The sequence below is a fragment of the Aquarana catesbeiana genome, linkage group LG02 (genome assembly GCF_042186555.1).
Source record: "Aquarana catesbeiana isolate 2022-GZ linkage group LG02, ASM4218655v1, whole genome shotgun sequence".
Taxonomy (NCBI): Eukaryota; Metazoa; Chordata; class Amphibia; order Anura; family Ranidae; genus Aquarana; species Aquarana catesbeiana.
In genome coordinates, this window is record NC_133325.1 from 675,740,269 (window position 1) to 675,762,280 (window position 22,012).

The 22,012-nt window shown below is 41.1% G+C and overlaps 1 protein-coding gene and 1 long non-coding RNA gene across 10 annotated transcripts in view; one reads left to right on the forward strand and one right to left on the reverse strand.

The window, feature by feature from the left end:
• RAP1GAP2 (RAP1 GTPase activating protein 2) overlaps positions 1–22,012 on the forward strand; it is a 1,157,030-nt gene that overhangs the window by 270,411 nt on the left and 864,607 nt on the right. For 2 of the 9 annotated variants that reach the window (XM_073616713.1, XM_073616714.1), the window contains exon 1: positions 5,279–5,502. The exons of the other annotated variants lie outside the window; for them this stretch is intronic. In XM_073616713.1, coding sequence (XP_073472814.1) covers positions 5,459–5,502 — 44 coding nt within the window. In that variant the 5' untranslated portion in view covers positions 5,279–5,458. Of the gene's footprint in view, positions 1–5,278; positions 5,503–22,012 lie in introns of those variants that run through there. 9 annotated transcript variants of the gene reach the window in all.
• LOC141129010 (uncharacterized) overlaps positions 1–22,012 on the reverse strand; it is a 109,906-nt gene that overhangs the window by 8,527 nt on the left and 79,367 nt on the right. The window contains exon 2 of the long non-coding RNA XR_012241755.1: positions 12,068–12,179. This is a non-coding gene — a long non-coding RNA (uncharacterized lncRNA). The remainder of the gene's footprint in view (positions 1–12,067; positions 12,180–22,012) is intronic.

Here is a 22,012-nt window from a genome sequence, read left to right on the forward strand (position 1 = left end):
CTTCTGATTCCTGCTCCTGACAATGCTGACTTCTGGTTCCCTGATCCTGGCTCGTCTGATTACCGGCTCTGGCTTCCAAACCCTGGCTTCTGTTTTTGACTACGTTCCTGAACTGTTGTTATTTTTGCTATTACATTAAAGGTGTGATTTCAACTGCATTTTCTGTCTCTGCCTGTTTCATGGTTCCTGATACACTAAAAGTTACTGAACTTGGGTTGTAGATTTAGCATCATCCCCAGGTAACAATCCTAATTTCAGTCATTCTTTATGGTAGAGTCGTCTTCCAGGATCTAGGATCTTCCAGACTGCTTCTTGCTTTTTGGAGTCCTGCAAAACTGCATTTTTATCTCTAGCACATGGCTGTGTTTCAAGTCCTTTTCCTTGTTTCCTGCCCACATTACTTCATGTCCTGAGTTTCATAAGCAAGTCCAATTAGTTAATTAGCACATGAGAGCCATAGCAGGCATGCATTTTTATAGCACTAATTCCTGTATAACTGTCAGTGGTCCCAAAAAAGTGTCAAAAGTGTCCGATCTGTCCGCTGCAATGTCACATCCCCCTAAAAATCGCAGATCGCTGCCATTACTAGTAAAAAAAAAAAATAATAAAAATACCATAAATCTTTCAATATACGCTTATTGGGAAGGAGGAGAAAAGAATGCGCTAAACCCAAGTGCAAACAATATACAAATAAAAAGCAGCTAACACAGTTCAAAAGCAGCATGTGGAAAAATATGTGTAGCGCTCAAACATGTGATACTCATACAATTGTGATAAGTATAAAACAATCAATACACAAAAATAAAGTAATGTGAAATGAAGAAGATATAAACACTAATTGTGCTGGTGAGACACAATGGGATGTAGAACATAGTCCATATGATGAGTGCATGATAAGTGGAGAAAGTTCTTTAAACCCCGTTTCCAGATGACCTGACTAATGTATGGTCCTGGTGAACCAGTTGGTATGCCTATGGACACTTCCAAAGGAACAGATTTGCTCATTCCCACCGTGGCCTCGCATGGTCAACATCTCCAGTGTGTTCCTGCTTGTGTTCCTGTGTATGACTTGGTCTGGGTGACTTCTCTTCTGATTCCTGCTCCTGACAATGCTGACTTCTGGTTCCCTGATCCTGGCTCATCTGATTACCGGCTCTGGCTTCCAAACCCTGGCTTCTGTTTTTGACTACGTTCCTGAACTGTTGTTATTTTTGCTATTACATTAAAGGTGTGATTTCAACTGCATTTTCTGTCTCTGCCTTTTTAATGGTTCCTGATACACTAAAAGTTACTGAACTTGGGTTGTAGATTTAGCATCATCCCCAGGTAACAATCCTAATTTTAGTCTTTCTTTATGGTAGAGTCGTCTTCCAGGATCTAGGATCTTCCAGACTGCTTCTTGCTTTTTGGAGTCCTGCAAAACTGCCTTTTTGTCTCTAGCACATGGCTGTGTTTCAAGTCCTTTTCCCTGTTTCCTGCCCACATTACTTCATGTCCTGAGTTTCATGAGCAAGTCCAATTAGTTAATTAGCACATGAGAGCCATAGCAGGCATGCATTTTTATAGCACTGATTCCTGTATAACTGTCAGTGGTCCCAAAAAAGTGTCAAAAGTGTCCGATCTGTCCGCTGCAATGACACATCCCCCTAAAAATCGCAGATCTCTGCCATTACTAGTAAAGAAAAAAATAATAAAAATACCATAAATCTTTCAATATACGCTTATTGGGAAGGAGGAGAAAAGAATGCGCTAAACCCAAATGCAAACAATATACAAATAAAAAGCAGCTAACACAGTTCAAAAGCAGCATGTGGAAAAATATGTGTAGCGCTCAAACATGTGATACTCATACAATTGTGATAAGTATAAAACAATCAATACACAAAAATAAAGTAATGTGAAATGAAGAAGATATAAACACTAATTGTGCTTCTCCACTTCTCATGCACTCATCATATGGACTATGTTCTACATCCCATTGTGTCTCACCAGCACAATTAGTGTTTATATCTTCTTCATTTCACATTACTTTATTTTTGTGTATTGATTGTTTTATACTTATCACAATTGTATGAGTATCACTATTATTTGTTTTATGTGTACTGATTAACTTTTGGTCACTTGATCTCATGTTTCCACCCACATGGTCACAATTTTTTTTACCAAAAATATGTAGAATACATATCGGCCAAAACTGATGAAGAAATTAGTTTTTTGTTTTTTTAATTTTGGTTTATTATAGCAAAAAAAATATATTTTTTCAAAATTGTCACTCTATTTGTTTGTTTATAGCGCAAAAAATAGAAACCGCAGAGGTGATCAAATACCACCAAAAGAAAGCTCTATTTGTGGGAAAAAAAATTACGTCAATTTCATTTGGGTACAGTGTTGCACGACCGCGCAATTGTCATTTAAAGCAGTGCTGTATCGCAAAAAATGGCCTGATCATTAAGGGGGAAAATCTTCCGGGGCTGAAGTGGTTAAAGTTCTGTACACCTCTAAAATTCAAAATGAACAAAGCATATCCTTCTATAGTGTACTTGCCTCAATCCAAAGCACCTATTGTGAATCTTGTGTGCTCTTCTTCCTCTGCTATCTACTGTCACTTCTAACAGTTCATCTGGACATCAAGCAATCCCAGGGGACCCTCCCCCTCCAGCACCCAGCAGGTGATTGACAGCCTCAGCTGTGCATGTCTCCCTGTGAGACTGTGTAGACTTGGAGGGCATTCAGATTACAGTGTGTGACATCAGATGGGGGGGGGGGGGGGGGTGTTGAAGAAAGTACAGGATGCAAGTCTATAGTTCACCTTTACCAAAAAACTGCCTATGTAGGTAAGGAATGTCTGTCGATAAAAACAAGCTGTGCAGCAATGACCAAAGTTGAATAATGCCCTTGATATACAGTATCTCACAAAAGTAAGTACACCCCTCACATTTTTGTAAATATTTTATTATATATTTTCATGTGACAACACTGAAGAAATTACACTTTGCTAAGATCTAAAGTAGTGAGTGTACAGCTTGTATAACAGTGTAAATTTGCTGTCACCTCAAAATAGCTCAACACACAGCTAATAATGTCTAACAAACAATAACAAAAACTACCAAAAGTGAGTATACCCCTAAGTGAAAATGTCCAAATTGGGCCCAATTAGACATTTTCCCTCCCCGGTGTCATGTGACTCATTAGTGTTACAAGGTCTCGGGTGTGAATAGGGAGCAGGTGTGTTAAATTTGGTGTTATCGCTCTTACTCTCTCATACTGGTCACTGGAAGTTCAACATGGCACTTCATGGCAAAGAACTGTCTTAGGATCTGAAAAAAAGAATTGTCGCTCTACATAAAGATGGCCTAGGCTATAAGAAGATTGTCAAGACCCTGAAACTGAGCTGCAGGATGGTGGCCAAGATCATACAGCGATTTAACAGGACAGGTTCCACTTAGAACAGGCCTTGCCACCGTCGACCAAAGAAGTTAAGTTCACATGCTCAGCGTCATATCCAGAAGTTGTCTTTGGGAAATAGACGTATGAGTGCTGCCAGCATTGCTGCAGAGGTTGAAGGGGGTAGGGGTTCAGTCTGTCAATGCTCAGACCATACGCCTCACATTGCATCAAATTGGTCTGCATGGTTGTCATCCCAGAAGAAGGCATCTTCTAAAGATGATGCACAAGAAAGCCCGCAAACAGTTTGCTGAAGACAAGCAGACTAAGGATATAGATTACTGGAACCATGTCCTGTGGTCTGATGAAACCAAGATAAACTTATTTGGTTTAGATGGTGTCAAGGGTGTGTGGCGGCAACCAGGTGAAGAGTACAAAGACAAGTTTGTCTTGCCTACAGTCAAGCATGGTGGTGGGAGTGTCATGGGCTGCATGAGTGTTACCGGCACTGGGGAGCTACAGTTCATTGAGGGAACCATGAATGCCAACATGTAATGTGACATACTGAAGCAGAGCATGATCCCCTCTTTTCGGAGACTGGGCCGCAGGGCAGTATTCCAACATGATAACCCCAAACACTCCTCCAAGACGACCACTGCCTTGCTAAAGAAGCTGAGGGTAAAGGCGATGGACTGTCCAAGCATGTCCCCAGACCTAAACCCTATTGAGCATGTGTGGGGGATCCTCAAATGGTAGGTAGAAGAGTGCAAGGTCTCTAACATCCACCAGCTCTGTGATGTCATCATGGAGGAGTGAAAGAGGACTCCAGTGGCAACTTGTGAAGCTCTGGTGAACTCCATGCCCAAGAGGGTTAAGAAAGTGATGTTAGATAATGGTGGCCACACAAAATATTGACACTTTGGGCCCAATTTGGACATTTTCACTTAGGGGTGTACTCACTTTTGTTGCCAGCAGTTTAGACATGAATGGCTTTGTGTTGAGATATTTTGAAGGGACAGCAAATTTACACTGTTATACAAGCTGTACACTCACTACTTTACATTGTAGCAAAGTGTAATTTCTTCAGTGTTGTCACATGAAAAGATATAATAAAATATTTACAAAAATGTGAGGGGTGTACTCACTTTTGTAAGATACTGTAGGTGTAGGCTATTTACATAACTCATGAAGTCTGACTGGAAAACTCCTAGGATGTTGCTAAGTGACACCTAGCTGTTACCGTTCACCTTCACAGAAGCAAGCTCTTTCTCTGATTCAAACCCACTCACATGCATTTTCTCTCCCCTGATGCAGTAGCTCTGAGCTCAGCGTTTGAGATCTCACTCCTGTGATGGTGAAGGTGAACAGTAACAGCTAGGTGTCTCTAAGAAACATCCTTAGCAATGTTTTTGGAATTTTCAGTCAGGTTTCATAAAGTATATAAATAACTATACCTATAGCAAGGACATTATTTAACTTTTGTGAAAGTGGCACAGCTTGTTTTTGTCCACAGACATCCCTTATCTGCATAGGCAGTGTTTAGATAAAGGTGATCTATCCCTTTAAACTAGTCACAAAATAACATTCAGGTCTGTATAGCAGAATGTTGCAAAGCACTGTGGTGCGGTGACATGCGGTGATATGTGTGGTGAGCTGTGCTGCATAAAATTGCACCATGTCACAGCATTATAGTGTGATCAGGACGGTTTGGTGACTATTGTGTTGTATGTGGCCTTGCATTGACCTTGCGTTGATCTTTGCAGAACCAGCCCTTTTTTACGTGTTTTTAGAGAACACCAGTAATGGGAACATAAACATGAAAACAACAAGGCTCCTCCTTACTAATGAAAAGTTTGGTTGATCAGAAAAGGTTGTCCAGTTAGCAGACTGAAGCACAACACACAGGAAACTAAGTGACAAGTGGCTTTTCCTCTGAACGTAGCCCAGCAGCAGTAGTTAGAAGGCTCAGGCACAGAATTAGCTGTCAACCTCCTCCTCCTCTCCTCATCTGTCTCTACTGAGTACAGTGCAGAGGTCGTTGCTAGAGACGCCAAGACAAGCTGCAGCTGCACAGATGTTCCGAAGAAAACGCAGCGTTTCTTTTGGAGGATATGGCTGGTGGGTTTCATAATTTAATTTGCTTTTTATATGAGTATATTTTTGTTGGCTTCACTTAGGACCACTTTAATATTTCTGTATTTGTATTTAAATGTAGGGTTTAGACTTATTTTTATGTGGTGTTCATGCATTTCATTGTGGCATGTTTTTGCATTTTAACATACATTATTGATATGCATATTCCAGAGAAAATGGGTTATCCTTGCCTTTTATTCCCAGCTATGTTATATATAAAACACACTATAAGTTTTTTTTTACATGCAGTACCCTTGTCTCCTGCGATTGATGTGCTTACAGTAACTACAGCGATGCTGCAGAAAGCAGACTGTACTAATGAAAACTGGTATAGAGAAGTATGTATGTGTGCTTCATTCCAGTTTTGGTGTGCAGATGTATAAAAAAGGTAATTAAAGGAAACTATATATTTTATTTTATTCTTTATTTCTTATATATATATATATATATATATATATATATATATATATATATATATATATATATATATATATATATATATATATATATGTATATATATATATATGTATATATATATATATATATATATATATATATATATATATATATATATGTATATATATATAATTTTTTTTTTATACCAGATTGGTTTGAGAAAGTTATTTATTTGTTTTCTATTAATTGATGTCATTATCATTATTTTATCAACATTATTTATATTAGTTGCATTCACAGGTCCATTATGGTTAATGGTGTATTCTGATGAAGGGGGATGTGTTTGCGCCCAAAACATGTTGTCTTCTTGCTATCAAAGTATCATTGGCAATAAAGAATTATGGAATCCTGAGATAACTGTTTGGCGCTCTGTTATTAGTTTTCACTTGGATTAACCACTTGACCTATGGAAGATTTGCCCCACCCCCCTGACCAAGCAATTTTTTTGCAATACGGCACTGCGTTACTTTAACTGACAATTGCGCGGTCATGCAACGCTGTACTCAAATAAAATGTGTGTCCTTTTTTCCCACAAATAGAGCTTTCTTTTAGTGGTATTTGATCACCTCTACATTTTTATTTTTTGCGTTATAAACAAAAAAAAACAACAACAATCTTTAAAAAAACTATATTTTTTACTTTCTGCTATAAAACATGTGCAATAAAAAAAATAAACAAAAAAAAAAAAAAAAAAAATTTTTTTCATCAATTTAGGCCAATATATATTCTGCTACATATTTTTGGTAAAAAAAATCCCAATATGTGTATATTGATTGCTTTGCGCAACAGTTATAGTGTCTACAAACTATGGGATATATTTATGGAATTTTTTTAATTTATTTTTTTCTACTAGTAATGGCAGTGATCACCGACTTATAGTGGGACTGCGATACTGCGGCGCACAAATTGGACACTAACTGACACTTTCAACACTTTTTGGGGACCAGTGACACCAATACAGTGATCAGTGCTAAATAATATGCACTGTCACTGTACTAAGGACACTGGCTGGGAAGGGGTTAACATCAGGGGCTATCATAGGGTTCACTGTGGGTCTAGCTGGTATTTTACTACTGTGGGGAAGGTGCTTGTACTAGAGGAAGGCATAGATCAGTGTTCCTGCTTCGCAGGAACACAGGTTCAATGCCTTCCTTACTGACAGAACGGCGATCTGCCTTGTGTACTGAACAATCAGCGGGTGCCTGTGGACATCGGGTCCATGGGATCCACTGATCAGCTCCCACTGTGTAGAATCACAGCAGGAGCGAGCCGCCGCTGGAGCGCACTCGCGCCCGATACACGTATATATATATATATATATATATATATATATATATATATATATATATATATATATGTACACACAGTGCCTTGCAAAAGTATTCACCCCCCCTGGCTTTTTACCTATTTTGTTACATTACATCTTTTGGTTCAATTTTTTTTAATCAGAATTATATGTGATGGATCAGAACTCAATAGTCTAAGTTGGTGAAGTAAAATTAGAAAAATATATACATAAAACTATTTTTCAGAAATAAAAAACTGATAATTGGCATCTGCGTATGTATTCACCCCCTTTGTTATGAAGCCCATGAAAAGCTCTGGTGCAACCAATTACCTTCAGAAGTCACATAATTAGTGAAATGATGTCCACCTGTGTGCAATCTAAGTGTCACATGATCTGTCATTACATATACACACCTTTTTGAAAGGCCCCAGAGGCTGCAACACCTAAGCAAGAGGCACCACTAACCAAACACTGCCATGAAGACCAAGGAACTCTCCAAGCAAGTAAGGGACAATGTTGTTGAGAAGTACAAGTCAGGGTTAGGTTATAAAAAAATATCCAAATCTTTGATGATCCCTAGGAGCACCATCAAGTCTATCATAACCAAATGGAAAGAACATGGCACAACAGCAAACCTGCCAAGAGATGGCCGCACACCAAAACTCACAGACCGGGCAAGGAGGACATTAATTAGAGAGGCAGCACAGAGACCTAAGGTAACCCTGGAGGAGCTGCAGAGTTCCACAGCAGAAAATGGAGTATCTGTACATAGAACGACAATAAGCCATACGCTCCATAGAGTTGGGCTTTATGGCAGAGTGGCCAGAAGAAAGCCATTACTTTCAGTAAAAAAACAAAATGACACGTTTTGAGTTTGCAAAAAGCATGTGGGAGACTCCCAAAATGTATGGAGGAAGGTGCTCTAGTCTGATGAGACTGAAATTGAATTTTGTGGCCATCAAAGAAAACGCTATGTCTGGCGCAAACCCAACACATCACATCACCCAAAGAACACCATCCCCACAGTGAAACATGGTGGTGGCAGCATCATGCGGTGGGGATGTTTTTCAGCAGTCGGGACTGGGAAACTGGTCAGAGTTGAGGGAAAGATGGATGGTGCTATATACAGGGATATTCTTGAGCAAAACCTGTACCACTATGTGTATGATTTGAGGCTAGGATGGAGGTTCTCCTTCCAGCAGGACATTGACCCCAAACACACTGCTAAAGCAACGCTTGAGTGGTTTAAGGGGAAACATGTAAAAGTGTTGGAATGGCCTAGTCAAAGCCCAGACCTCAATCCAATAGAAAATTTGTGGTCAGACTTAAAGATTGCTGTTCATAAGCGCAAACCATCCAACTTGAAGGAGCTGGAGCAATTTTTCAAGGAGGAATGGACAAAAATCCCAGTGGTAAGATGTGGCAAGCTCATAGAGACTTATCCAAAGTGACTTGGAGCTGTGATAGCTGCAAAAGGTGGCTCTACAAAGTATTGACTTTAGGGGGATGAATAGTTATGCACATTGACTTTTTCTGTTATTTTGTCCTATTTGTTGTTTGCTTTACAATAATAAAAAAAAATCTTCAAAGTTGTGGGCATGTTCTGTAAATTAAATGATGCAAATCCTCAAATAATCCATGTTAATTCCAGGTTGTGAGGCAACAAAACACGCAAAATGCCAAGGGGGTGAATACTTTTGCAAGGCACTGTATATATATATATATATATATATATATATATATATATGTGTGTATATATATATATATATATATATATATATATATATATATATATATATACACATGATCCTGCGCATTGCGTCTGCCCTGTAGCAGTAAAACTTCTATAGGGCGTACAGCAAGAAAACCTGTCATAAAAGATATTTTTAGGACATTCCTCACCTCAGCTTCTGAAAATGGTAGTAGCCTGGCTGCTTTTCTAAGATAAGGAATTTCTACTTTTCCCTGGCTTTCATTGGCTAAATTCTTGTTTTGGATCTGTGACTCAGATTTATTAAAGTCAGACAAGGCCAGACAACTAGCAAATTCAGGGGTTGTGCAGCAATGGCAGCCTCTATTTTTCTTTGATAGCAGATGTTTCGATGAGTGGATCTTGGGGAATTTCTGAGATAATTAGACGGGGATTTACTGGGTAAATCACACTATTTTAAAGTAGAAGTAAAAACAAAAATACTTACATTAGTTCTAACATTTCTCCATGGCTTCTTCCAGTTGCCAGTCTCCTGCTATGTTTATTGGCCAGCACAGGATGACTTTGTTTCCGCACATACACAGAAGCGCAGTAATCCCAGCACACAGACATTGTAAAAGGGGAAAAGCTGGCAACTCAATTTTCCAAAAGTAGTATTCTTTATTGTTGCAGGTGGGGTGCAGATTAGCCCTTGTATTATCTGTGCCCAACCTGCAACAACAAAAATGACTATTTTTGGAAGATCGAGTTGTTGGCTTTTCCCTTTTTATATTGTGTCCTGGTGTTTGGAAGACACCATAAGCCAGCATACTGACTGCTCACTCCCTCAGGGAATCAGTGTGCTAGAATGTAAACTGAGCTGTGTATGTGCAGCGCAGTGTACAAAATGCTGGAGACTGTGAGCAAGCCTGTTTTCATTTTTTTTCAACTTCAGCTCTACTTTAAACACAGTTTCTGCCATCAACGTTTTTTATGCAACAGTAATGCCCCGTACACACGGTTGGAATTTCTGACAGAAAGAGTCTGATGGGAGCTTTTCATCGTATATTCCGACCGTGTGTATGCCCTGACTTTTTACGTCGAAAGTTTCTTTGGGCTGATTGGCTGAGGTGGAGAGACAGGCAGATAACATCACAATCTCTACCTGAGCCAATCAGAGGAAGCTTTGCATTCATTCATAAAATACAAGGCTTCCTGTGAATGGCTAAACAGTGCTCAGCCCAACTGAATTTTGTTTTGGGAATGGCATGTGAAATCCCCATACCACTGCCCGAATACAGCGCTGTATACTGTATATACACGATGCTACATTCAGTTTTTACAGTGCATTTCTAAATACTGGAAATAGTTCATTTGGGCACATTTAAAGTGCAATGAAACCTGGAGTTAGGCTATAAATAAGTCAGTTGGTGTACTATAGAGCAGTTTACAAGACTTGTGGTTTTGACTTGTCTTTTTTGACAAGCTACTGTACTGTTTTTTGTTTTGTCTCTGATTCTTAGCATTTGTAATTATCACGCCAGGCTTTTGTTTCTGTTTAGTAAACACTCTAGACATGCCAAAAATGCTACACTTACATTCCAACACACAGCATTGACAGACTTGGAATTTCAATCTGTAATTGTATTTTCACTGTTTCTAAATGACAGACTTTCACATTGCTGGAGTAGTGTATTGAAGCAACTTTTCGGCAAAGCAGTCTTTACGTATTTATATATACAGAGAGGTCAGCCTAGTTCCCTCTACACTGCAACCGATGTAGCAGGTTTTTCTAGACTTCTTTTTAGTAACTACTGCTGTTTTTGAGTTTATTTTTGGACGCAGACAAAAAATTGTTTTTAAAATAGGCTAAGTATTATAGAATGAGATGGAGATCGCATGTCCATGGGCACTCTTACTACTTCAGAGATTCCATGACTAGTCAGGGGAAGGAATAGATCAGCCTTCTAACCGATCGCTGTTTTTCACTGAGATAAGTCAGTACCAAGGATGGCCTCCAATTCTTTTCCTTCATCCTACATTCTATAGGCTCTAATAAAATATGGGTGTGTGGTGTTTCATTTTACAAAAAAGACCTTTCAGTGATTGCATCATATCTGCATGTCTAACAGCCATCTAGTGTCTAATAAGCAGTAAATGGAGGAATAGAGTATATGCTTGACATTATAGTTTTGCCGGTGTCATCGTGTTCAGCTCCTTCCTGAAGTGTAATGATAAGTATGGTTTACGTATAGTGCATTTCTTTAGAAATATGCTTAGTACAGAGATTAAAAAACACTGTAGTCAGCTTGGAAAATTAAAGCAGTATCCCCAAACAAAGCAGTAACCCCAAAACAAAAATGTATTATATTACAGCTTGCCAAATCCAAGATGTGGTGGATGCATTTGTTTCTTTTCTTTTTTTAGTAAGTGTTTTCACCTACTGATCTGGCCATGAAGTCTGTTGCTGTTCAACGTCCAGACCAAGCTGTCCAGCAAAAGTGACAGTTATGCCCCGTACACACAGTCAGATTTTCCGATGGAAAATGTTCGATGGGAGCTTGTTGTTGGAAATTCTGACCGTGTGTAGGCTCCATCGGACATTTTCCATCGAAATTTCCGTCACAAAATGTGAGATCTGGATCTCAAATTTTCCAACAACAAAATCCGTTGTCATAAATTCCAATCGTGTGTACACAATTCCGATGCACAAAGTTCCACGCATGCTCCGAATCAAGCAGAAGAGCCACACTGGCTATTGAACTTCATTTTACTTGGCTCGTCACCGCGTTCTTGACGTTCGGAATTTCCGACAAGATTTGTGTGACCGTGTATGCAAGACAAGTTTGAGCCAACATCCGTCGGAAAAAATCCATGGATTTTGTTGTCGGAATGTCCGATCGTGTGTATGCAGCATTGGAGTGATGAGGCATACCAAAAATAGAATGATCAGCTTGTATCCATTTATGTAAAACCTTTATCCCAAAATTAAGATAAAAAAAAAAACAAAAACAGTTGCTGTAACTGCTTAAAAAGTGTTATCTGGCATTTGACTTTAATTTGTTAGTCAAGTCCATCTAAATTTGCTAGTTTAGTGCATCTAATACTACACTCACCCCAGATTGAAATACTGCTGTCTTCTTTGGTCCTCTATCCAAAGTGGAGATGCCCTCCAAGATAGGAAGTGTGTTACTGGTCGGATCACCAGGTGAAAATAAAGGAAAAAGCCTGAAAAACAAAAAAAAACAAACTAATGCAGCCACCTTATTTAGAGATTGCCTAATCTGAAATATATAACATTTTAGTTTTATTACATCTTTAACGTGTATAAAGGGAGCTCAGCTTACTTGTACAGTAGTTGTGTTCTTGAACCAGAAATTGCTGTAAATCCACTCCCTGCGATTAATAGTGTTGTCAGCCTTCCATTCAAGTTGCCCTTGGACTGCCCATCAGGTCTATCAAATAGGCAGCCTAAAGGCAAACTGAAGGAGCTTACATGGTAGACTGACAATGTTTCTGCTAATTGGCAGGCAGAGGCTAAAGCCTGGTACACACGGGCAGAATGTCGGGAGACATTTGCCGGTACAAAAAATACCAGCCGACATTCTGCCTGTGTGTGCCTGTGTGCTTCCAGACAGCAGCTGACCAATGGCCAATGGCAGAGAGCGCTGATCAGGGTGTCCGCCTGTCAGAATACAACAGCTCAGCATGTACTAACCATGCAATGTTAGTACAGCGTTTCTGACAGGAGCTGACAGTTTTTTTGTGCAACCAGCCGCTCTCCAGATCACATACTATGTAGTAATCTGGCACTTCCGGGGCTGGGGCACGCACGCACGCCGCCAGCGACCCGCTCCTGCTCTGACTGGACACAGTGGGAGCCAATAAGCGGGTCCGGTGGAAGCAATGTCGGCCAGGACCCGCCGATCATTCGGGGATAGGCAGAACAGCAGTCTGCCTATGTAAACAAGTCAGACCGCTGTTCGGTGACAAGGGAAGGCAAAGATCTTGTGCTTCACAGATCTCTGCCTTCCCACAGTGCAAGCATCCCCCACACAGAAAGCACTCCCAGGAAACACAGTTAAACCTTTGATTGCCCCTAATGCTAACTCCTTCCCTGCAAGTGTCATTAGTACAGTTACAGTGCATATTTTTTTAGCACTGGTCACTGTATTAGTGTCAATGGTCCCCAAAAAGTGTCAAAAGTGTTAGGTGTCCGATTTGTCCGCCGCAATATCGCAGTCCCACTTTAAGTCACTGATCATTGCCATTACTAGTAAAAAAAAAAAAATAAATAAAAATATCCCACAGTTTGTAGACACTATAACTTTTGCGCAAACCAATCAATAGAGGCTTATTGGGAAAAATGGCCAGGGCTGAAAGGAGTTGTAAAGGCATTAAGATAAAAAACCTTCTGTGTGTAGCAGCCCCCCCAGCACACCCTAATACTTACCTGAGCCCCCTCTCTCTCAAGCGACGGCCACGAGTTTCTTAGCAGTCCGGGACTTTCCTCCTGATTGGCTGAGACACAGCAGCAGTGCCTTTGGCTCCCGCGGCTGTCAATCAAAGTCAGTTAGCCAATCAGAAGAGAGGGGGGGCTGGGTTGGGCTCCGCGTCTGAATGGATACATGGAGCTGTGACTCAGCTTGGGTGCCTCATAGCAAGGTGCTTGCTGTGGAGGCACTCGACAGAAGGGAGAGGGACCTGAGAAGAGGAGGATGCGGGCTGCTTTGTTAAAAACCAACTGCATAGGGCAGGTAAGTATAACATGTTTGTTATTTTATTTTATTTTTTAAAAACAAGACTTTACAATCACTTGAAGTGCTTAAGTTAGGGATAGCATATTATTTATTGGCCTTAACAGAGTTCTTAAACCTTGCAAATGCACCTTGTATTCTGGAATAAAAGTTCACAGCATGTTTCCTTTCCACTTGTGCTATATACAGTAAGTATTTTGTTAAGAATCCCACTTTTAGGGGTACCAGATCTGTATAGTCGCACTCAGGAAACTGAAACTGTATATGCTTTCAGTTAGATTTGTTTACAGTGAAAGAAAATCCATCCAAATACCAGCACGCAAAATACACAGCAAATATGACTAGCAAACTAACCAATCAAGTGACAGAAAACGTAACTATCAAATTATAATACAATATATACAAACACCCCTTTATGGATCACTGCCTTGCTGTGGTGAAGGGGCTTGCGTAATTCAGTGAAGCTATCAGCTATGCTGTGTAGACCCAGCCAAGACAGACTGGTCACAGCAGAGCTAATGAAATGGCTGGGCCAAAGCCATAAGGATTCTCAGCTGTAGATGGTAGGAGTGAAAGGAAAGTCCGATGCTGTATAGAGGAATACTGCATGGGAACCTGGAATGTAAGATCAGTGAATCAGAGTAAGCTGGATGTGGTCAAACAGGAGATGGCGAAATTGAACATCAATATCTTGAGTATTAGTGAAGTAAATTGGACTGGAATGGGCAAATTCAACTTAGATGACTACTATATTTACTACAGTGGACAAGAATCTCTCAGAAAAAATGGTGTAGCCCTCAACAAAAGAGTGAGAAAAGCAGTACCGGCGTACAATTCCAAAAATGACAGGATGATCTCAGTTATTAAGATGCAGGGAGAAATATCAACAACCTGAGATATGCAGACGATATCATATCACATTAATGTCAGAAAGTGAATAACTAAAGAGTCTCCTAATGAAGGTGAAAGAGGAGATCGCAAAAGCTGGCCTGAAATTAAACATTAAAAAACCTGAGATCATGGCAACCGGTCCCATCACTCCTTGGCAAATAGAAGGAGAAGAAATGGAAACAGTGGCTGATTTTTTCTTCCTAGGCTTCAAGATCACGGCAGACGGTGACTGTAACCATGGAATTAAGAGACACTTGCTTCTTGGGAGGAAGGCATTGGCAAACCTAGACAACATTATAAAAAGCAGAGACACCCCCCTACAGACAAAGTGCCGTATAGTCAATTCTATGGTATTCCCAGTAGTAACCTATGGCTGTGAAAGTTAGACAATAAGGAAGGCTGAACGCCAAATAATTGATGCTTCTGAACTATGGTGTTGGAGAAGACTCTTGAAAGTCCCTTGCATGGCAAAAAGATCAAACCAGTCAATCCTGAAGGAAATAAACCCTCAATATTCACTGGAAGGACAGATCCTGAAGCTGAAACTCGAATACTAACTATTGCTTAAAGTGTTACTAAACCCACAACAGTAAAATCTGTATATTTTCTGTATATGCTGTAAAGCATGTTTGTTATACTCACTGTGGGACCTAAGGGGTTAATCCTCTGCATTGTGTAAAAAGGCTGCTTGATCTAGTACGCACAGATCCCCCCCCCCCCCCCCCCCCCCCCCCCCGCACTGTGCCCTGGACACATCTGGATAAGACAGAGCCTTTGGAGTCAAGCTGCAAATGCTCAGTTTGGTGTGTATTGCTAGAGAGGTTTTTTTTCATGGGAGAGTGCATGTGATTAGCACACTGCCAATCAGCACTGTCCAGACTTGTCCAGACACAGGATCAGGAGCCCTGCAGCCTCATAGGACAGCTCAGTGCAATATGAAAACTCCTCCTACAAGCTTCACCAGAAATTGATAGAAATCACAAGACTGCTATATACTACTGATGAGAAAATGTATTTAGCAGTTTATATTTACTAAAATAATTGCATTTCCATGTTCTATGTACTGTGGGAGACCAGATATAGTGAATACAGGGTCCTGGGTTTAGTAACACTTTAAGTTTCTATTGAACCTCAGCAGTCTGTGAATTTTATAGGACTGTGCAGAATGATATTAGTGTACAGACATACAAAGCCTTTGTTAAAAACACACATCCAGTGAAATAAAATTGCTTCCTATTTTAGGGAAAAGGAGAACAATCCTTAATCTGTATCTGTTGGACACCGCATGAGAAATCTCACGTTGCCATACAGATCAATCAGTTTGTGCTTCCTCTTACAGATTCCCATAGCCACTGGGAAATTGACTGGCTGCACTTGGTAAGGAGGAACTGGATAAGAGAAGTGACGTAAATGAGAATTACGTCTATACCTCTTCTAACTAAATCTTCTAGTTTGTTGCCTCTGCATTAAAGAAAACTTGTACTTGTAAGAGAAGTATGGAGGTTGCAGCTTCATTCTAAAAATGCTAGTTGCCTGGCTGTATTTGGCTTTTGTCAGAGGCTCTAATCTTCTTTTTCTGGACATCAACTCAGAAAATACTGGGATTAGCTTTGTAACTAGCATTTTTAGAAGAGGAGACAGCAGCTTACTTACTAAAGTGGTTGTTAACCCACTTCCATAACTTTATATAAGCCCCTCTGTGTTCTAATAACAAGTGCTCCTGTCTGTATGTTTTATTAAAAAAAGCCTCCTTTACCTTGTTTCACAGTGGTTCCCCACGATCACGTCACCGGCCATGTCTCCTCTCTGCCCGGCTGACAGATGCAGTGGGCGGGCTCGAGATTCCCCCCGCTGACGTCAACCAAGACGCGAGAAGGAGAGGAGAGGAGAGAGAGAGCCGTCACGTGATCACGGGGAACAGCTGTGATATACGGTAAAGGAGGCATTTTTTTAATAAAGCACACAGACAGGAGCACTTGCTATTAGAACACAGAGGGGCTTATATAATGTTTTAAAAGTTATGAGATCAGTAGGAGCGGAAGGGGCTGGCAATGACACAGGGGCAGACAGGCAGGGAGTGGAGGGGGGACAAGGACAGAAGAGCACATAGGAGGACAGGAGCGCAGCGGATGATGGAGGCACGTAAATTGACCATGGTGTCATGGCTCAGCAGCCATGATGAACCATGGTCAGCTTACAGGGGGGAGGGTATAGCCAGGCAGGATCAGCCATGTATTACAAGTGTTACAGGGGGCCAAATGACACAGCACAAGCACTGTGCTGTATAAAATGCTTTAACCACTTAAATGTGTTCCCTCGTGTGTTTCTAACTGTGGGGGATGGGACTGACTGGAGGAGGAGACAGATCGCTGTTCCTAATTACTAGGAATAGCAGATCTGTCTCTCCTCCCCTGTCAGAACAGGGATTTGTGTGTGTACATCGCGGCTGCCAGCCTTGCGCATTGGGTCGGGTCGTGCGCCTGCTATGGCTCTTAAAGGAGCCGACGAACCACTACGGCGATTCTTGGGAACGAGCCGATCTGCTGGTCAGCAAGTGGTTAAAGGGACAGGATCTTTTTTTTTTTTTGCGTTAACAAACGCTTTAATGTTAGTACAGGTTCCCTTTAACCTCTGCTGACCTATGGTCATTGTACAAACAACAAATTATCATTTTTTTCCCAGTTCAACAATGAAATTTAACATGAAGTTGTGAGATCAATGTATGGTTAATGCATGTGAGTTTAGTGTTGATGTTGTATGTGACGGGACCGCTTGGGCACCCTGACTAGATGCTTCTTTCCTCCAACCAGCGCTTCCGGCCCTCCAAACCAGCTCTATGATATGAGGTAAAAACCAAAGGACTTTTATTGCTCAGACACATACTTTATACCCTACAGGAGGACACCCCCCCCCCCCCATGGATCATATTACCCTAACAATAAAAATTGTACACATGAATATAATTACAACAAAAAACATATACTATAAACAATAAGTTAATTAAACAGCTAGCCACCTGGACAATGTTGTGATCAAACAGAGATCTCATTCAATGTCAGAGGGGTCGGCACTGAGCTTACAAAGGGCACTACACATTATCATAAGTTCAACATCCCCACAGGGGTTTGCTAGCAGACAATAGGTGAGTTAATTAGCACAATTAACACATAAACAGTGACCTCACCCCACCCCAGACTAGTAGGCAACAGACTATAGCAGGAGACCTATTTACAGTAAACACATTATGGCAGAGGACCCCAGTGGTTTGAGCAGATTATATTAACCTCTACAGTCATTGGTGGTTTCAGGCATAGAAGCCCCAAAATATGGATATGGAACCTCCAGTTCCCAGAGTCTGTGTGTTTTGGGGAGATATGAACTTGAATCAGAAACAAGACCACTCCACAGATCCCCCAGGCATACACCTCCCAAAGAGTAGTGTCCCCTTAAATGCCAAGGCCCATAGTCAATGGGTAAGAGGCTTGCTCCTAGTCCTCTCCAAAAGCCCCATGTCCTGGTTAGGTCTGTCACATTTTATAATTATATGACGAGATGTAGGGCCATCATCCTTCTGCAAACATTGCACACTATAGGATCTATTTATTCTTTTTTCTCATCCGAGATTCACACAGTTTCTGTTTCAATATTTTTATTGGAGTTTCAAAACTCATAACAAGCCATGGTTTGCCCATGGAGGGGAGACATGGAACAGATATGTAAAGAAGTAGCGTGTGAACACATAATGAGTAACATAACAATAAACCGTTACCAGGGCCAGATCCACACATATAGGAGTCCATTAGGAATTTGTGAATATTGGGTAAAGGTTGTGTGAATCTTGAATAAAAACATTGATGCATAGACTACTATTAAAACAACTGTTTTTTTTTCATTACAACAATTTAAAAAAGCCTGGTAAATGTTTGATAATTGGCCTAGAGCCCAATGTTTTGGTGTGAAAACCACCAAAAAAGATGTCTACCTCAATCATTTGTTTAGATTTAGACAGAGTAGGGAAAATGTATTCACATAGGGGTGACCTATGTATCATTGGTGAGAGAGAGAAAGAAAGTGAAGTGGAGTCATAAACAAAAAATAAACAAATCAAAAACAGAGGCTCTAACCATACTGGATTAAAGTACAGTGTTTTTATTGCTGTATGTTTTCTTTTCTTTTTCTTTCCTTAATGACAACTATCACCAAAGTGAGGCTAAAGCTGCCTTACAGGGACAAAAAACTGACATATGTTCCCCATCTTTCCCCACACTTTTTGAAATAAGGCTGAATTTCAGGAATTCAGCTCCTTTTTTATAAAGTTAAAGGCACACTATGGGGTTGATTTACTAAAACTGGAGAGTGCAGAACCTGGTGCAGCTCTGTAAAGAAACCCTTACACACAACTTTTACCTTCAGGTAAGCCTATAATAAGGCTTACCTGTAGGTACCGTGAATATCTCCTAAACTTGCACTGTTTAGGAGATATTCACTGTATCAGCATGTGCGTCATCGGCACATGCACACTGAAGAAACAGCTTGCTCGTGCCCTTTCTTCAGCTGCTGTGCCGTTACCAGCGGGTCCCGCGTGCATGCGCGGGGGTGACGTCATCGCGGCTCCGGCCAATCACAGCAGCGGAGCCCGCGATACCCAGAAATAACTCCGGGAGACATGTTGCCTGCCACAGCGGTGTGCCGGGACCGCTGTGGGGGCTTCAATCTAAGGTATTTCATAATAAGCTAGTATGCTATGCATACTAGCTCATTATGCCTTTGTCTTGCAGGTTTTTTTTTTTTTGGGTTCACAACCACTTTAATTATCAGGCTAAAGTTAGCAGCTGATTCGCTACCATGGACAGCTGCACCAGATTTTGTACTCTCCAGTTTTAGTAAATCAATCCCAATGAGTTAAATCCAAGGAGGTGCATGACATCTCCTGGGCTTATCTGACAATTGTATTGCATTCCCAAAAGAGGGCTATCACTGTATCTCCGGGAGCCCAATGCTGATGCTTCAAGTCTAAGTATCTTCAACATTAGAGTCAGTGCAGCTGCTATACCTGCCCCTCCCCTCCTCCTGCCCAATCACAGAAGCCTTTGTATTATGTGAAAGCATTCTCAAAATACATAGGCTTCTCTGAATGGGCAGCAAAGGGGAGGGGTGGGCATAGCTGCTCTGTGGGCCTATCTCTCCTTTCTCACAGCCCCAAGTGTTAGTGTACGCTCTGACAGAGCCATAAACCTGTCAGATATACAGTATCTCACAAAAGTGAGTACACCCTCAAAATTTTGTAAATATTTGATCTTTTCATGTGACAACATTGAAGAAATTACACTTTGCTACAACGTAAAGTAGTGAATGTACAGCTTGTATAACAGTGTAAATTTGTGTCACAGCCATTAATGTCTAGACCGCTGGCAACAAAAGTGAGTACACCCCTAAGTGAAAATGTCCAAATTGGGCCCAAAGTGTCAATATTTTGTGTGGCAACCATTATTTTCCAGCACTGCCCTAACCCTCTTGGGCATGGAGTTCACCAGAGCTTCACAGGTTGCCACTGGAGTCCTCTTCCACTCCTCCATTATGACATTACAGAGCTGGTGGATGTTAGAGACCTTGTGCTCCTCCACCTTCCGTTTGAGAATGCCCCATAGATGCTCAATAGGATTTAGGTCTGGAGACATGCTTGGCCAGTCCATTACCTTTATGTAATTTCCACTGCTGGTTTTTTGATGGACCCAGAGAAACTTTCAGCATTTCTACAGTGGCCCAACCCGTGGGTTTACGTCCATTGCAACGTTTTCTTGGCTTTGCCAATTAATATTGGAAGTTTATTCGTAACTTCTCGTCTCTGATCAAATTCGTGACTGATATGACCATAAAGGATGGTAACCCACAGTGTTGGCTTCCGGATTCCAGTAATACCTTTGAGACTCTCAAGACTGCCTTTGTTTCTGCTCCTGTGTTGATACATCCTGATCCTACGGTACCTTTCATCCTTGAGGGTGATGCATCCGAGACTGGAGTTGGTGCCCTACTGTCTCAACGTCCTACCTCTGAGAGAGCTATGCATCCTTGTGGCTACTTTTCCAAGAAATTGTCTCCTGCGGAATGCAATTATGAGATTGGTAACAGAAAGTTGTTATTGATCATTTTAGTCCTTAAAGATTGGAGGCATCTCCTCGAAGGTACCACTGTGCCGATTCTTATTCTGACTGACCAGAATGTAAATGCTAAAGCCAAACAATGTCTCATTGTATTGCACTTAAGAAGTTGCCCACATCTAAAGAACTGGCTTCCATTTTTGTTTGGAAGATCTTTCACTTACATGGGCTACCCAAGGTTATCATCTCAGACAGGGGTAGCCAGTTTGTGTCCAGGTTTTGGCGAGCCTTTTGTACACAGTTGGGAATTCAGCTTTTCATCTACTCTGCATATCACCCACAGTCAAATGGGGCCGCAGAACGAGCCAACCAGTCCTTGCTACATTACTGACCACCATAACAACTGGTCAGGCCTCTTACCTTGGGCGGAGTTTGCTCACAATAATGCCGTCAATACCACTTCCCAGTTGTCTCTATTCATGGCGAATTATGGTTTCCAACCATCCATGTTGCCTGACTCATTTGTTCCTCAGAGTATTCCTGCATTAGGGGAGCATCTCTGTGGTCTTCGTCCACTTAGGTACAGGTCCACGAATCCTTGCGACGTGCCAATCATAGGTACAGACTCCATACTAACAGCGGACTCCTACCTGTGCCTTCCTACCAACTCCGTGTTCCCTCACTGAAACTGGCACCACAGTTTATTGGGCCTTTCCGTATTCTTCCATAGGAACAACCCAGTCGCTTACACTTTATACCTTCCTTCTAATATGAGTATTTCTAATGTATTTCATGTCTCCTTATTAAAACCTTTGGTCTGCAACTGCTTCACCACCTCAGTACCACGTCCTCACCCAGTTCAGGTTGAGAACCATGAGTAGTATGAAATACAGTCTATCATTGATTCCCGTAGATTCTGTGGGTGCTCTTGGGTCTCATCCTCGGACGTACATTCTCTTGTCGTCCTCCACTCTTTCCATAGAAGTTTTCACCTCAAACCTGGTGTCAGGGGATGTTATACACAACATCCAATGCAGGTGATCAGATCGCTGGGCTGCACCAAGGAATCAGGGACAAACGAGTAAATAAAGAAAGTATGTTTATTATAATGATAACGATACACGTGAAAACAAGACAGCAAACCAAAAACAAGAAAATGGTGAAAACACAGCAAACCCCCAAACCAACCTAACTATCTATCTAACTAATATAATACACAAGCAAGGAAACCAACATGCAAAATATAAGGCATGGGCCAAAGCGACAAGGGAACAGAAACCAGGAATAATGAAGCAGACCAAGGAGCAGGTAACAG